Source organism: Vulpes vulpes, chromosome 11, assembly GCF_048418805.1.
Source record: "Vulpes vulpes isolate BD-2025 chromosome 11, VulVul3, whole genome shotgun sequence".
In the NCBI taxonomy this organism is placed as follows: Eukaryota; Metazoa; Chordata; class Mammalia; order Carnivora; family Canidae; genus Vulpes; species Vulpes vulpes.
In genome coordinates, this window is record NC_132790.1 from 23,938,840 (window position 1) to 23,956,906 (window position 18,067).

At 39.9% G+C, this 18,067-nt stretch overlaps 1 protein-coding gene across 7 annotated transcripts in view; it reads left to right on the forward strand.

The window, feature by feature from the left end:
- The window catches only part of RNF121 (ring finger protein 121), an 85,283-nt gene that overhangs the window by 54,987 nt on the left and 12,229 nt on the right, over positions 1–18,067 (forward strand). For 6 of the 7 annotated variants that reach the window (XM_072725865.1, XM_072725867.1, XM_072725866.1 and 3 more), the window contains exons 4-6: positions 9,374–9,528; positions 12,809–12,916; positions 16,577–16,697. In XM_072725865.1, the coding sequence (XP_072581966.1) occupies positions 9,374–9,528; positions 12,809–12,916; positions 16,577–16,697 (384 nt within the window). The remainder of the gene's footprint in view (positions 1–9,373; positions 9,529–12,808; positions 12,917–16,576; positions 16,698–18,067) is intronic. The other variant, XM_072725869.1, reaches the window with a different exon arrangement.

Consider the following 18,067-nt stretch of genomic DNA (forward strand, 5'->3'; position numbering starts at 1 on the left):
CTTTGTCCTTTGTCAGGCAGTGCTTTCTAGGCCCTAAACATAATCTGGCTTTCAAGCCTACCTAATAGATTGTGTCCAGGTATCTGAAAGTGACCTCAAATCCTTCGTTTGTGTTTTCTTGGAAAGGACAAATTAAACATAAAGAAATTGCTATACCCTCCCCCCAGCCCCCCGGAGGTTTTGGTGATTTTTTAAAAAATTCACACAATATTACATCAGTTTTAGGTGTACAACATAGTGATTCAACAAGTCTGTATGTTATGACATGCTCACCACAAGTGTGAGCGTAGCATCCATCTATCAGCATACAGTATTACAATACCATTTACTATATTCCCTATGGTGTACCTTTTATCCCCATGACTTACTCATTTTCTAACTGGAATTCTGTATCTACTACTCACCTTCATCCATTTGCCCATCCCCCTTCCTCCTTCCCCTCTGGCAGCCTTCAGTTGGTTCTGTTTGTGGGTCTGTTTCTGCTTTTTGTTTGTTCATTTATTTTTTTAAAATTCCACATATAAGTAAAATCATATGGTATTTGTCTTTCTCTTAATTCACTTAGCATAATACCTTCTGGGTCTGTCCATATTGTCACAAATGGCAAGATCTCCCCTTTTTATGGCTGAGTAATATTCCATTGTATATATAAACCACATCTTTATTATTCATTCATCTACCATTGGACACTTGGGTTGCTTCCATATCTTGCTACCGTAAATAATGCTGCAGGAAACATAGGGGTTCACATATTTTTTCAAATTAGTGTTTTGGTTTCCTTTGGGTATATACCTAATAGTAGAATTACTGATATTTCTATTTTTAATTTTTTGAGGAAACTTTATACTGTTTTCTGCAGTGGCTGCACCAATTTACATTTTACCAACAGTGCGCAAGGGTTCCTTTTTCTTTATATCCTTGCCAACACTTCTCATTTCTCTCATCTTTGATTTTAGCCATTCTGACAGGCATGTGGTACTGTCTCATTGTGGTTTTGACTTGTATTTATGATTAGCGTGAGCATCTTTTCATGTATTTCTTTGGAAAAATGTTCATGTCTTCTGTCCTTTTTTTTTTTTTAAGATTTTATTTATTTATTCATGAGAGAGAGAGAGAGAGAGAGAGAGAGAGAGGCAGGCAGAGACACAGGCAGAGAGAGAAGCAGGCTCCATGCAGGGAGCCTGATGTGGGACTTGATTCCGGGTCTCCAGGATCAGGCCCTGGGCTGAAGGCAGAGCTAAACCGCTGAGCCACCCAGGCTGCCCTCTTCTGTCCGTTTTTAATCAGATTATTTGTTTTTTGGTGTTGGACTGTAGAAGTGCTTTATGTATTTTGAATATTACCCCCCTTATTGGGTATATCATTTGCAAATATCTTCTCCCATTCCGTAGGTTGCCTTTTTTATTTTGTTGATGGTTTTATTTGCTCTACAGAAGCTTTTTTTTTTTAGATTTCATTTACTTATTTTATTTTATTTTTTTTAAGATTTTATTTATTTATTAGAGACAGAGAGAGAGAGAGAGAGAGAGAGGCAGAGACACAGGCAGAGGGAGAAGCAGGCTCCATTCAGGGAGCCTGACATGGGACTCGATCCCAGGTCTCCAGGATCATGCCCTGGGCTGAAGGCAGCGCTAAACCGCTCACCCACCTGGGCTGCCCTTCATTTACTTATTTTAGAGAGAGAGAGAGAGAGAAAACAAGCAAGGAAAGGAAGGGAGGAAGGGAGAGAGAGAGAATCTCCAGCAGATTCCATGCTGAGTGCAGAGCCTGATGTGGAGCTTTATCCCAGGATCTTGAGATCATGATCTGAGCTAAAACCAAGAGTTAGATGCTTAACCAACTGAGCCACCTGGGTGCCCCTCTACAGATGCTTTTTAATTTGGTTTAGTCCAAATAGTTTAATTTTGCTTTTGTTTCCTTTGGCTGAGGAGGCATATCTAGAAAAATGGTATGAAAGCCAATGTCAAAGAAATTACTGTCTGTTTTCCTTTGGGAGTTTTATGGTTTTAGTTCTCACATGTAGGTCTTTAATCCATTTTGAGTTAATTTTTGTGTATAGTTTTGAAAGTGGTTCAGTTTCATTTTTTTGTGTGTAGCTGTCCAGTTTTCCCAGTGCCAGTTATTAAAGAGACTGTCTTCACCCCATTGTATATCTTGCCTCCTTTGTTGTAGATTAATTGGCCATATAAACATGGGTTTGTTTCTGAACTCTTTGTTATATTCTGTTGATTTATGTGTCTGCTGTGCTTACTTTGGCAGCATGTGTACTAAAGTTGGAATAATTTGTGTCTGTTTTTATGCCGTACCATACTATAGCTTTGTGTGGTACATCTTGAAACCTGGCATTGTGAACCCTCCAGCTTTGCTTTCCTTTCTCAGGATGCTTTGGCTCTTTGGAGTCCTTGTGGTTCCATACAAATTTTAGTAGTTTTGTGAGAAATGCTGTTGGTATTTTGATAGGGATTACATTGAATCTGTAGATTGCTTTGAGTGATATGGACATTTTAGGAGTATTCATTCTTCCAATCCATGAGCATGGGATATCTTTCCATTTGTGTCATCTGTTTCTTTCATCAGTGTCTTACAGTTTTTAGAGTATAGGTCTTTCACCTCGATTAAGTTTACTCCTAGGTATTTTATTCTTTTTCGTACAATTGCAGGTAGAATTTTTTCTTTTTTTTTCTTTCTGCTATTTCATTATTAGAGTACAGATATTCAACAGATTTCTGAGATGCCTGGGTGGCTCAGTGGTTGAGAGTCTGCCTTCGGCTCAGGGCGTGATCCTGGAGTCCTGGGATTGAGTCCCACATCCGGCTCCTTGCATGGAGCCTGCTTTTCTGATCTCTGCCCCCGACCCCCCGCCGCTTTTCCGATCTCTGCCGCACCCCCCCACCCCGCTTCTGTCTGTGTCACTCATGAATAAGTAAAATCTTAAAAAAAAAAACAGATTTCTATGTATTAATTTGTATTCTGAAACTTTACTAAATGTATATATTATTTCTAATAAATTTTTGGTGGAATCTTCAGGGTTTTCTATGCATACTGGTATGTCATCTGCAAATAGTAATAGTTAAACTTCTTCCTTACGAATTTAAATGGCTTCTATTTCTTTTTCTTGCCTGATTGCTGTGGCTGGGACTTATAGTACTATGTTGAATAAAAGTGGCAGAAATGGGCATTTTTGTCTTAATCGTAGAGGAAAAGCTTTTGGTTTTTCACCATTGAGTATGGTATTGGCTGTGGGTTTTTCATATATGGCCTTTATTATGTTGAGGTATATTTTCTCTACTCTCACTTTGTCAAGTTTGTATCATGAATGAATATTGAATTTTCTCAAATGCTTTTTCTATATATATTGAGATAATTATATGAATTTTATCCTTCATTTTGTTAATGTGAAGTATGATTTGTGAATATTGAATCATCCTTGCATTCCCAGAATAAGTCCCACTGGATCATGGTGCATTATCCTTTTAATGTTCGTGGAATGTGGTTTGCTGATATTTTGTTGAGGGCTTTAGCATCTATGTGCATTCTGAATATTAGCCTGTAGGTGTTTTGTTTGGTTGGTTTTTGTTTGTTTTTTGTAGTGTCTTGTGTGGTTTTGTATCAGAGTAATGCTGGCCTTATAGAATGTATTTGGAAGCTTTCTTTTCTTTTCACATAGTTTGAGAATGGGTATTAACTCTTCTCTTCTTTAAATGGTAGATTCACCTGTAAAGCCATCTGGTCCTGGACTTTTGTTTGTTGGGAGGTTTATTTATTTATTTATTTTTTTTTTTTATTACTGATTCCATTTCATTACTAGTAATCTGTCTGCTCAGATTTTCTGTTTCTGCCAGATCCAGTTTTGAAAGATTGAATGTTTCTAGGAATTTATCTAATTCTTCTATAGATGAATTTTTAATATAATTTTTTATAGTGGTTTCTTATAGTTCTTTGTATTTCTGTGGTGTTGGTTGTTCCTTCCTTTTTTTTTTTTTTTTGTTTCTAATTTTACTTGGGTCCTCTCTCTTGTTGTGTCTGGGTACAGATTTATCAACCTTGTTTATCTTTTCAAATAATCAGCTCTTGGTTTCACTGATCTTTTATATATATATATTTGTCTCTATTTCATTATAACGCGGCACTTTCAACATGTTATTGGTCGCCTCATTGCATTCTTTGCCTCCTTATTACATTTGACTTTATGCAGTTTTGAACATGTGAAGACATAATAAGAACTATCATTTACTGAATACTTACTATGAATTATGCACTTGTTATTTTATATAAAAGGGCTACTATATTGAATACATTATATTTATTACATTACTTACATTAAATGCTTATCTTGTTAGGCATTGTTCCAAGAGCTTTCCATGCATTAATTACTTATTCTATACAATTTTTTGAGAGTAGATGCTCTTAACCCCGTTTTACAGTTCAGAAAATTTAGGCTTATCAGGAGTAAATGACTTACCTAAGGTAATACAGTAAATACCTATATTGGGATTCATATCTAGATCTCTTTAATTCTAAAATCTCCATTTCACTATGTCATTCTACTTTGTTTATTCATTCTTTAATGATTTCTATTTGAATTTCTTTCTTTTTTTTTTTTTTTTAAGATTCTATCTATTTATTCATGAGAGACAGAGAGAGAGAGAGAGAAAGGCCAGAGACACAGGCAAAGGGAGAAGCAGGCTCCATGCAGGGAGTCTGACATGGAACTCTATCCTGGATCTCCAGGATCATACCCTGGGCTGCAGGTGGTGCTAAACCGCTGCGCCACTGCGGCTGGCCTCCATTTGGATTTCTAAAAAGTGTCTAAAGAGGCGCACATGGATGGCTTATTGAATGGAGCATGTAACTCTCAATCATGGGGTTATGGGTTTGAGCCCCACAGTGGATGTAGAAATTACTTAAAAATCTTTAGAGGTGCCTGGATGGCTTAATAGGTTAAGCGTCTGACTCTTGATCTCAGCTCAGGTCTTGATCTTAGGGTCATGAGGTCAACCCCATATTGGGCTCCATGCTGGGCTTGGAGCCAACCTAAAAAAAAAAATCTTTAAAACAAAACAGTGTTTTAAAAGGCATCTAAAGATTAATAGAATCATTAAATTAAAGGTTTGGTGTATATTTTTCTCCTGATGCTTGTCTGTTAGGTTCTTGAGGACAAGGACTAAGGGTCATGTTTATTTTGCAATCTTTTTTCTATTAGTTGCAAAATAAATACTTGATGTATGAGTGAATGAACACTGCCTTCACTCTCCCCAGAAATCTGAGATACAAGGCTACTTAATAGAACTTTGGTATGTTAGAACTTGAAGGACTTGAAAAATCAAGCCAAACCTTTCCCTCAAGGAGGAAGGACCTCCTTAGGGTGATCCAGTGAGTTGGAAGCAGACAGAATTAGAACCCAGGTGTTTGGGGCATCTACTTGGCTGTCTCGTTTAAAAAAACCTAATTCTATGGGGATCCCTGGGTGGCTCAGTGGTTTCGCACCTGCCTTTGGCCTAGAGCGCGATCCTGTAGTCCCGGGATCGAGTCCCGCATCAGGCTCCCGGCATGGAGCCTGCTTCTCCCTCTGCCTGTGTCTCTGCCTCTCTCTCTGTGTCTATCATGAATAAATAAAAATTAAAAAAAAAAAAAAAAACCTAATTCTGTCCCTAAGTTGCTCCCTCTTTCCTTTCCTTCTTCCTTTCCTTTTGTTTCTATCTTTCATGATGTGAGTTGAGTAGCTTTATACCCTTAAGGTTTTAAGCCTCAGAGTTACAAAGTAAGGCAAAATTTTTTCATTCCTATCACACTGATGCCTAGACTTATTCCCAATTATGCCTTTGTTCAACCCAGAATAGAATCCAGGTCCTTTGCCTCTTTCTGCACCCAAAATAGGCAGAGCTACAGCTCATGTAGAGAAAATTATCTTTACTAGATTCCCCCTCAGAACATGCCATTGATGATTGGTGAGGAGTGGGGAAAAGGCTGGTAGGGGACAGGCTGGATTTTTTGCAACAGCCAAGTTTTTGGAAAAGCTGGAAGAAGACCAGAAATTCCTGTTTTGTTTTGTTTTCTTTTCCTCAGAGAAGACAAATGTAACCACATTCTGTAATTCAATTCTTCTCTAGTCTCTGGGCCTCCTGTTTTGTAAATATCCCTATGAGCCTGTTAAAGCAAACAATATGAAGGCTAAAGACCCTGCAGCTCTTTTCTCTACATCCTACCACCATTTATTTACTCCTTTTTTTTTTTAATTTTTTTATTTATTTATGATAGTCACAGAGAGAGAGAGAGAGAGAGAGAGAGAGAGAGAGGCAGAGACACAGGCAGAGGGAGAAGCAGGCGCACCGGGAGCCTGACGTGGGATTCGATCCCAGGTCTCCAGGATCGCGCCCTGGGCCAAAGGCAGGCGCCAAACCGCTGCGCCACCCAGGGATCCATATTTACTCCCTTTGAATATCAGGATTCTGGTTGCCTTATTCCCTAGTTTACAGTATTTTTTTATTTTTATTTTTTAAGATTTTATTTATATATTTGTAAGAGAGACACACACACAGAGAGGCAGAGACATAGGCAGAGGGAGAAGCAGGCTCCATGCAGGGAGCCTGATGTGGGACTCAATCCTGGGACTCCAGGATCACGCCCTGAGCCAAAGGCAGATGGTTAACTGCTGAGCCACCCAGGTGTCCCTACAGTATTTTTTTTAAAGATTTTGAAAAAAAAAATTATTTATTGAGAGAGAGAGAGAGAATCTCAGACTCCCCACTGAGCACGATGCTGACATGAGGGCTTGATCTCACAACCCTGAGATCCTGACCTGAGCTGAAATCAAGAGTTGGACACTTAACCAACTGAGCCACCCAGGCATCACTCGTATCCCCTAGTTTAATGTGTGGTTTGATGTGATGTCCTTTCCTGGTCTCCTCCCATCTCGCAGAATGTGCCCTGGAATGTTCTTTGGGTATAGACATTGTTAGTACATCCTGGTGGTTCCACACTTTTCATATAAGGCCAGAATATTTTAGGATGTTTCATTCAGAGAGTCACTTGAAGGTTTCTATACAGTAGAGTGGGTACTGAGACTGACCCACTTGTTAACTGACCATTAGCCAGTACCAGAGGGCACACAGATTTGCTTTTGTTGTTGTTGTTGTTTTGGAGTTCAGTTTGCCAACATATAGCATAACACCCGGTGCTCATCCCGCCAAGAGGCACATAGATTTGTAAGCTCTCAAGCAAAGTAGAATCTTGTCACCATTCTCCTCTCATATCTCTTTTTTTTTCTCTTACACAAAATAACACTAAAACACTAAGGTTTTTTCTTGCCACAGAGCAGTTTATTAGAAGCCTCAGGAGACAACTAAATGCTAAAAAGATGCTCTAGCTGCACTGTCCCAATATGGGAGTCACTATTACCATATGGCTATTGAACACTTAAAATGTAACTAGTCAAAAAAAAAAAATAACTAGTCTTTCTTAACATATGCCATAAATTACACATCAGATTTCAAAGCCGAAGTAAAATATTTCAAAACCAAAGTAAAATAATTCATAAATAATTTTAATAATGAGAAAATGTTAGAATGATATTATTTTGGATATATTGGTAAAATAAAAAATATTATTAAAATTAAATTAATTTTAATTTAATTAAAATTTTAAATTAAAATAATAACATATTATTAAAATTAGTCTTAAAAAAATAAAATAAAATTAGTCTTATCTGGGGGTGCCTACGTGGCTCAGTTGGTTGAGCATTTGACTCTTCATTTCAGCTCAGATCACAATCTGAGGGTTGTGAGCTCAAGTCCCACATTGGGGTTCCTGCTCAGCATGGAGTCTACTTGTCCCTGTCCCTTTGTTTCACCCCATGCTTGCATGCACGCTCCCCCCCCGTCAAATAAATAAAATCTTTAAAAAAATGATTTCAGGGAAAAAAAATAATTTCAGGGCACCTGGGTGGCTTAGTCGGTTATGTGTCTGCCTTCTGCTTGACTCATGATCCTAGCGTCCTAGGATCGAGTTCTGTGTCAGGCTCCCTAGTCAGCAGAGACTCTGCTTCTCCCTTTCCCTTTGCCCCTCCCCCTGCTCATGCTCTCTCTTGCTGTCTCTCTCTCAAATATATAAAATCTTTTAAAAAATTCATACCAACGTTTCTTTTTACTTTTTTAAATGTCACTACTAGAAAACTTAAAATTACATATGTGACTTCCATTATATTTTGTTTAGGTAGCACTGGTTTAGAAATCCTGAAGTAAATACTTTCTCAAAAGCTTTCTCCACTATGGAACTTCAGAAAACTAGCTGCTGTTTTCTTCTCTATAACTCGTCCCCATGCCCAGCCCCTTTTAAATGTCTTTCATTTCATTTGATGACATCAGGAAGAAAGCCTCCATTAAGTGCTACTTTTTTTTTACACCTGCTCCTCACCCGTACAGAGTGACATCTAGTTAAAGTGGGATGGCTGGTGGAGGGAGTTAGGAGGCACCAGGGAGTAGAGGACTGGTGGTTAGCCCAAACTTCTGACAGAATCATTTTGTACATTTAGAACTCTTCAGCTGAGTCTGAAGTCTGAGTTCTGAGACACTCTTTACAGTGGAAACAGGCCTCCCTTTGGGGTTCTAGTTTTACTTTCTTCTCACATATCTAAGTTTACTGAGGATCTGTCATCTGCTAGACCATTTCCTAGCACATAGGAAATGGCCTAGTCACTGCTCTCAAGGAGCTTACATTCAGAATGAGAATGAATCTGAATTATGCTTAGATAAGCACTGTAATGATGGTAGAAAAGAAAGTGCTTTTGGAGCACTAGAAAGTCATGACTCATTCCGCCTGGAAAGGAAATTGAAGGCTTCATGTGTCTTGGTTATGATATTATCAGGCAGAAAGGCAGGTGGTGAAAAAGATGTTTTAGCCTGAGGGGGACAGCCTGACTAGCATGGAGAGTAGTAGAAGGTTACTCTTAAAACAGTAGTTTGGGGCCACATTGTAGGGGATTTGACTGCCTGTATGCTGGGGACCACTGGAGGGTTGTAAGTGGGGGAATGACATGTTCAAGACTCTATGTTAGAGATACCATTCTAGTGCTTTTGGGAAGGATAGATTGGAGAGGGAGACTCTGGATGTAGGGAGACTTAACAAAGAGGTCATTGTAGTGAGCCAGGCAAGGGATAGCAAGGGCTCACATGGAAAGGGAAGAATATATACAACAGATAGGTAAGGAATGAAAGGGAGGTGTCAGGCATGGTCCTAGGTTTCTAAGATCACTAGGAGGTGCCTCTGTCCAAAATTGGAAATTGAGGAGAAAATCAGGCACAAGATACACTTTGGACTTCTGGATAGAATGTGGAGGGAGCTGGCTAGAGCTGAAGTGCTTGTGTTTGTGTTTCAGATGGTGACCCTCTTTCAGATGTGGGTTGTTCCCCTCTATTTCACAGTGAAGCTGCACTGGTGGAGGTTCCTAGTGATCTGGATCTTCTTCTCTGCTGTCACAGCTTTTGTCACCTTCCGAGCCACCCGAAAACCACTAGTACAGACAACCCCAAGGTGAGAGTTTAGGTAGTGGGGAAGAGCTAGGTTTCCTGAAGCAAATGGGTTGGAATGCATGGGATTGGGGTGGGTTTAGGTTGAAAAAATTGTAATTGTAATAATTTGTAAAACAAAAAACAAAATATGTTTGCCAAGATTATTTGGCATGGGGCCCCACCAAAACAAGCTGATTGGGAGAACTCCCCACTCACCTTCACAGATTAAAACCCCCAAAATATTTCCCTATAGCTTGCCTTAGAGTTTGTATCAAGGTCTGTATTAAAAGTAAGCAAATTCTGGTGATCATTGTGGCCTCATTTTAAGTGTTATTTTCTTTTATGAACCCTTCTCTGATCTCTAAATTAGATTTTCTGTTATATTCTTTCATAGGCCCTATAGTTTTCCAACACAGAACATATCACAAAGTCTTTTTTTTAAAGATTTTATTATTAATTAATTAATTTATTTATTTATTTATTTATAAAGATTTTATTTATTCATGAGACACACACACACACACACACACAGAGGTAGAGACATAGGCAGAGGGAGAAGCAGGTTCCATGCAGGGAGCCCAATGTGGGACTTGATCCTGGAACTCCAGGATCACACCTTGGGCTGAAGTCAGGCGCTAAACTGCTGAGCCACCCAGGCGTCCCTATATCACAAAATCTTGAGTATCTATCTCCCCCACTAAACTATAACTGTGAGATCGGGAACCACATGTATTTTGTTTGTCCCTGTATATCCAGGCCCTACCACAGGGCCTGGCACATAGTAGCCTACTCTGTGAATTTTTGTTGAATGAATGAATCTCAGTAAATTTGCAATTTTTCAACAAATAATATTTCCTTCTTTGGTCACAGAGCAGCCCCTGCCTGTATTATTCTTTGTGTTTTATCCAAATGCATTTCTAGTTTGATCCTCCCAACCAGCTTGTGAGGTCATTTAATATCTGTACTTGACAGAAAGAGAGATTTTCTCATTCATTCATTCATTCAACAAGCACCTGCTATGTGTCAGGCCCTGTGCTGAGCGCTGGGGATACAGAACTGGATAAGACATGGTCCCTGCCCTCAAGGAATGCTCGGTTTAATGGAGGAGATGGACAAGAAAGCAGCTGTTTCAGTGCAGTTGGTAAGTGCTGTGAGAGACATATGTACAGGTCCAGGAGAGCCTAGCAGAAGAACTAGCCAGCATCAAAGTTGTACCTACCAGAACCAAAGTCTTCCAAGTTGCAAGTTGCTCTTTTCCCCATGCATTTTATGCCATTTCACTGCAAACCTTATTTTGGCCTTGTGAGTTTCCTTGTACACAGTAAAATTTATCTTCAAGGTGAAGTTGGTGATCCAAAGTCTCTTTCTGGCTGTGGTAGTTTACATTAAGGGCTATGACAGAAGATGGAGACTCTGGAACCAGGTGGATGTGGATTGGAAACAGCCCTGCCAGTTGTAAATTAAATGACCTGTATGGCTTCACCTTTCTGAGCCTTGAATTTTTTATCCCTAGAAATGTGACAATAATTGGTACCTCATAAAGGGTACTATGAAGAAAAGGTGTAAAAATATACTTTAAGAGTTAGTAAGTAACAATATCAACTTGTAGGTAAAATGACTGAAAATATGTCTATGACATGGGAAGTTTTTGATGATAATAACTAACATTTGATAATGCTTTATAATTTCAAAGCACTTTCTTAAAACATCCATCCTGAGTCATGCAGCATTTATTGAGCATGTGTTATATACACCAGGAATGGGTTCTATACAATCCATTGAGGAAGGTATCATGGTTTCCCCATTTTACAAATAAGTAAACTTACCTTAAGAGTGGTGATTTGATTTACCTGGAATTACCCAGCTAATAAAACTCAATCCAGATACTGCCTAAAATTCCACATCCTTTCCACCATCTCACTCATATCTGATGAGTACAAACTCTGCATAATGGAGCATTGTGTGGTTTCTGAGGGCAGGCACTACAAAATGTTTGGGGCCTTTCCCTTGCCTGAGAACTCATCACTGCTTGCTTAGCCACAACGGGACTCATAGGTAGGGACCTTGAGCTTCCTCCCTGCAGCCCAGCAAGGTTGGTGGTAATGTGGTCTCAGGAGCCAGACAGGCTTGAGCTGTTTATTCAAGTGAATTTCTCATTTGCTTTCACCACAAATAGAGTAGTCGTTGCTGATATCAAGGACCTGCATAGGGGGATCTCTGGGTGGTGCAGCGGTTTGGCACCTGCCTTTGGCCCAGGGTGTGATCCTGGAGACCCGGGATCGAATCCCACATCGGGCTCCCGGTGCATGGAGCCTGCTTCTCCCTCTGCCTGTGTCTCTGCCTCTCTCTCTCTGTGTGACTATCATAAATAAATAAAAATTAAAAAAAAATTCTTTAAAAAAAAAAAAGGACCTGCAGAGCATTTAAAAGGCTCTGATACATTCAGGGACCATCTTTCTTTGAACCTGGCTGGGGTCAACCAACCAGATTTCACACTGCTTTTCTTTGGATTCTGGAGAGCATTGCTCCTCCTTCAAGAGCTTTGTATGACCCTACTACCACCACCATCACACAAATCCATTCAAAGGTATTCTTTGAGTGTCTCCTTTCTTATCCCTTCTCCAGAAAGAAAATCATTTTGGAAGCAAATTCATTAGACACTAATTCATTATTGGCCTGTAGATAGGAGCAAAGCAGTGTTCAGGTTAACCATGCCCAGTAGGAAAAGCCTGGGGCACCTGGCTGGCTCAGTCGGAAGAGCGTGAAATTCTTGATCTCAGGGTCAAGAGTTTGAGCCCCATGTCAGGTGTATAGATTACTTAAATAAATAACTTTTTTTTAAAAGTAGGGGGAAAGCCTATAGCTGATTTTACCTCTTTTTCATCTTCCCTTGAATTCTCTTTCCTAATGAACAGCTGATCTTCACCATCTGTTCCCATCTAAGCATAGCTGTAGTTACTAACTTTCACTTCTTTATCCAGCTGATCTGAATTTGAGAGGACATAGCTGTCTGTGGTCAGCTATGCTTTTTTTTGTTTGAGGCTAAAACCTTCTTTTAAGGCTCTCTTTTCTTTCCTTGGTCTGGGACTGGGAAAATATAAAGCATTAGCTCCCTGGTATGGAGAGGTATTTCTGCAATTAAGGGAGTGACCAGCTCTGGACAGTAACTAAAGTTGCTCAGTAAGTCCTAAGCAAATAACCTGATGTCCCCAGTAATGTAAGAGTAAGAGATTCTGGTAATCCAGAGGCTCCTAGGCCAGAGTTGCCATGTCAGCTTTACTAATTTTCTCTCCTTTCTCCAGGTTGGTTTATAAGTGGTTCCTGTTGATCTATAAAATCAGCTATGCCACTGGCATTGTTGGCTACATGGCTGTCATGTTTACCCTCTTTGGTCTCAATTTATTATTCAAGTAAGTACTCTTTGCTTTTGTTTTCGCTTGTGTTTGGGGAGGAGGGGCTGATGTGATATACTTTTCTTCCTAGAGCCAAGTCCTGAGTATTAACAAGGGGGACATGGCATCCAGGATAGTAGGAGTCCAAGTAGGATACTTGGACTTTGGGGAATGGGAAGGTTGGCCCTCCATGATTTGTGCTGGCAAAGAGAAAGGAATGTCTGGATATATAGAGTTAGAGTCCCAAATCATTGGTTATATTTTCCAAGAACCTATATTTTAATGGAAAAGTATCATAAAGGTAAGTGTAATAATGATTATAGCCAGTTACTTATAACTCCATCATCCTAACAGAGTCATTTTCCTTGTCCATGAAAGTACTGTTTATTGGAATGTCCACTCTACCTGAGTGGTCTTAGGTTCAGGGAGTCTAGGAGTTGGCAAGCTGTCCTGTGGACCAAATTGGCCTACTTCCTATTTTTATAAAATAAAAAAAGTTTTTTACTGGAACACAGTCACACTCATTTGTTTATGTATATACTGTTTCTGCAATATAACAATAATAGAGTTGAATATTTGTGGCAGAGACTATTTGGGCCACAAAACTCAAAATACTTACTATCTGGTCCTTTCCATAAAAAGTTTGTCAACCCCTGGACTAGACAGTCAAACTCATGTGATACAGTTGGCCATACCTGCTAACAAGTTCATCTAGGAGTATACAGGGCAGGAAACAGCAGAGTGGTATCTGTAGGAGTCCTCACAGTAGTTCTAGGGCTGAGATGTGAGAGAATGAGACCAAACAGATGGATGGCCCAGAAGCTTCTCCACCTTCCCAGGAACACATCCAGTTTTAAGAATCTCACAGTCCAGATGCAGTGTAATAAGCATCGGTTATATTTAACACATTGTTGCTTTGTCACATAGCTGAAATTCCCCTTTTATCAGATTTCTAAGAAAATCGTTTTTTAGAAAATTAACCTGTGAACATTTAACTCTTACCGCATTGTTGGACACTTAGGGTGTTTTTCAATATTGTGCTGTCACAGATAACATTGCTCTGTTGCTTCTAAGGATACATTACCAGGAGTCAGATTCTGGCTATTGCTTCATATAGTCATATGATTTCAAAAAGATTCATACCAGCATACAGGTCCCCCCACTCCCAGTTGAGGCAGAAACCAAGAAATCCTAGACTCTGAGACTGTAGGGTATAGTGATCAAGCAGGGCAGATGAGAGTGGAAATGTGGTCTCCTGACTGAGTTGATGGGGATTGTGGGCTGTGGATCATGAGGAGTCCTAAGCCTAAGGCTGGGCACTCGAAGCTAGAGATTGAGGATTCAGATTGACCTCTTTCCCAAATCTAGTGCACTGTAGGTAGTGTCTCTTTGAAACTGAAAGGAGTGGGCAGCCCGGGTGGTTCAGCGGTTTATCGCTGCCTTCAGCTCAGGTCATGATCCTGGAGACCCGGGATCGAATCCCTAATCAGGCTCCCTGTGTGGAGCCTGCTTCTCCCTCTGCCTGTGTCTCTGCCTCTCTCTCTGTCTCTCTCTCTGTCTCTGTGTCTTTCATGAATAAATAAACAAAATCTTTAAAAAAAAAAAAAATGAAAAGAGTAAGTCCTTACTTTATAAAGTGAGAGAATACCCATGGAATTCTTTCTTCTAGAAGTAGCATAGGCTAAAAGCATAAACAGGTTTCACAGAGGTTTATCGGAATTCATCAGTGTAGAGTCCAACAAGCCCCATCAAAGAAAACCAAGATATTTCCAGATATCTTCCTAATCTGTGTGGTTAAAAAGATTTCTGCATTGTAGGGTGCCTGGGTAGCTCAGTCGGTTAAGCATCTGACTCTCAATATCAGCTCAGGTCTTGTCTTTTCTTTTCTTTTTTCTTTTTTTCTTTTCTTTTCTTTTCTTTTCTTTTCTTTTCTTTTCTTTTCTTTTCTTTTTTTCTTTTCTTTCTTTTCTTTCCCTTTCTTTCCTTTCTTTCTTTCCTTTTTTTAAAGATTTTATTTATTCATGAGACACACAGAGAGGCAGAGACATAGACAGAAGGAGAAACAAACAGGCTCCTCACAGGGAGCCTGATGCGGGACTTGATCCCCGGAGCCCGGGATCATGCCCTGAGCCAAAGGCAGACAGATGCTCAACTGCTAAGCCACCCAGACGTCCCTCAGCTCAGGTCTTGATCTCAGAGTTGTGAGTTCAGGCCCTGCAGTACCCAGCACGGAGCCTATTTTAAAAAAAGAAAAAGGAAGAAAAAAAGATGCTACATTGTATTGAAGATAGTTATTCTGTAATTATAGTTTGTTTTTACTTACATAAACTATACAAGAAAAAAAACTATACAAGAAAAACAGAATTGAGAATCTTGACCATTTTTATGCTACTAATCAGGTTAATTGGTATAAGATTATGATGTCTAGTAGGTTAAATATTACAAGATTGATAATAAACTCAACTTTTTAAGATAAATATAAGTTACAACTTTAAGTGAACTTAAACAGTTCCTGGTACAGATTTTTAACAAAGGTTGTTTTCTGTAATAAACATTCAGAGACTGAAGGTCGCAAATTATTGGTCCTTGGAATTATTAAAACAAGCCTGCTGATGTATAGGCAAGATCTCTGTCCTTAGTGAGTAGACTTGGACCCCCAATTTTTAAAAAGATTTTATTTATTTATTTAAGAGAGCATAAGCATGAGTGGGAGGGAGAGGGAGAGGCAGACTCTCTGCTGAGAAGGGAGCCCCATGTGGGGCTCAATCCCAGGACCCTGAGATCATGACCTGAGCTGAAATCAAGAGCCAGCTGCTTAACTGCCTGAGCCACCCAGGTGCCTCTTGAACCAAAATTTAATTTTGATGACATGATACAGAATATGTATAGATACAACTTAAAATTTTATAGTAACTGGTATGTGTATATTTACTAATTTTATCTTTATTTTCTAAAGCTGTGGTTGGTGAACTTTTTCTGTAAAGGGCCAAGTAATATTTAGGTTTTGTGGACAAAAGGCAAAGTCTAGGATGATATAGAGTATAACAAGAGGGGAAACTCTTCCCTTGCCCTACCTTGTTTGATGGATAGGCTCTCCCAGATCTGGGGCATACTTTGTGCCCACTTGCCATCAAATGAGACATTCTCAGGAGGAGTCTGACAAGGGTTTATGTGACCACTGGGATTATTTTCACTTACTATTCAGTGACAGCTCAGATCCTGGTGTGCCCTTGCCCAGCCATTTCAACTTGGGCAGCTGGCTGGAGGTGAGGCAACTTGGTGAGTTTCCACTTCCAGACTGAAATTCTACTGGTTGGTGTACAGTGATTTCCAGCAGTGGAGTCTCAACACTTAGGTGCCAATGAGAGTGGGCCCTAGACAGCTACAAGGTGTGGTTGCCAGTTGGAGGACGTAGGCACTGGGGACGGAGTAGGGAAGAGAGGAGCAATAGGCCATACCCTGGCTTGGTTTTGTAGCTCACGGTGCTAACCTGTTCAAACAGTACCAACAGGCCATATAAAACACAGGCAGCAGGCTGGAATTGGTCTTGTTTTGCCAACACTTGCTTTAGCCTTTAAAGCTTCTGACTTTAGGTGCCTCACTATGTGTTCTGGAGTAGTGATCCAAAGCAATTGTGTCTTAGGGCAGGCCTTACAAGCCATGCTGCTTCCCTTACAGGATCAAACCAGAAGATGCCATGGACTTTGGTATTTCTCTCCTCTTCTATGGCCTCTACTATGGGGTTCTTGAGCGAGACTTTGCAGAAATGTGTGCAGACTACATGGCGTCTACCATAGGGGTAAGTTCACCTGGGCTTTTAATATTGCCTCCCACCACTTCCAAAGAGGTCAGCATAGCATTACTTGTTTGATGGAAGAGATAAACCTTAAAAAATCCTTCAAGATATCAGTAGTGTGTTTGGAGATTTCTTCCTTAAAATTTGGAAAACCAGATATCAGATGTACCCTGAAATTATTAACTTTAGGGCCACTTGTAGGAAAAGAACTGCTTGACCATTCAGGAAGTTAACATTCATTCAATAGATATTTATTGAACGCCTCCTATGTGCCTGGACACTGGGCTTGTGCTGGAATTACAAAGGAGTACATGGTCCTTGCCCAGATGGAGATTATGCCCTAGTGGCAGAGATGAGAATTAAAGTAATGAACATACCAATATAAAATTATAACTTTAATAAGTACTTTGAAGGAAAGGTTCACAGTGCTGTGAACAAATGCAGTAGTAGCATTTGACCTAGTCTTGGGGCTCAGAGATGGCTTCCCTAAAGAAGTGACGGGGGAGCTGACATGTAGGAGTTAACTAGATGAAATGGGAAGTGATGTGGGCGTCAGAGAGAGCAAACAGCATGTGTAGATAGGAGTTTCTGTAGTGAGAAAAAGGGTAGCCATTTGGAGGAACTAAGGCCAGTGTGGTTATATGGCTGAGAATGTACTGGAAGTATCTAGAGAAATAGAAGCTAAACTAGAAAGAGCCTTGAAGGCCAAACGAAAGATTGTGGTTTTTATGCTAAAAGCCCTGGGAGGCTAAGATAGAAAATGACATCTTCAGATTTGTACTTTGAAAAGATCATTCTGGCTGCTGGGTTGAGAAGGGATTGGAGAGGGGTCCACAGCTTTAAGTGGACTAAGAGATAGTCGCAGTAATCTGGGCAAGATGAAGGTAGCTTGGGTTAGGGAAGAAGTGGTGCAAAGGGAGAGATCCAGGCCATTTGAGAAGTATTTTGGAAGTGCGTTTGCTAGGACTTGGCTAGGATTAATCTTGGATATAGATTAGTTCTGAAGATTGAAGGAAAGTATATATCAAAGCTGACATGTCTAACGCGAGCCACTCCTTGGCTGGTATACTTGCACTGATCTAGGAAATGCTACAAGGTGGAGACCAGGTAGAGAGTCTTCAAGCTTAAATGTGAGTAAAGTAACAGGCAGTCTTAGGAAACCCAAGTCAATATTCTTATTTCTTTTTTTCAAAATGGAAATGTATCTTTGTTGTTTTGCTGCTTGTAAAAGTAATGCATTCTCTTTATAATTACGTGAACAAAGAAGTACTCCTCATCGCAGTGTCAGCTCATTAGAAGGCCCCACCCAAAAAGGAATATTTCCAAGTTTAATGGACATTTCTCCAGTTCTGTGCTAAAATGCATGTGGTTCT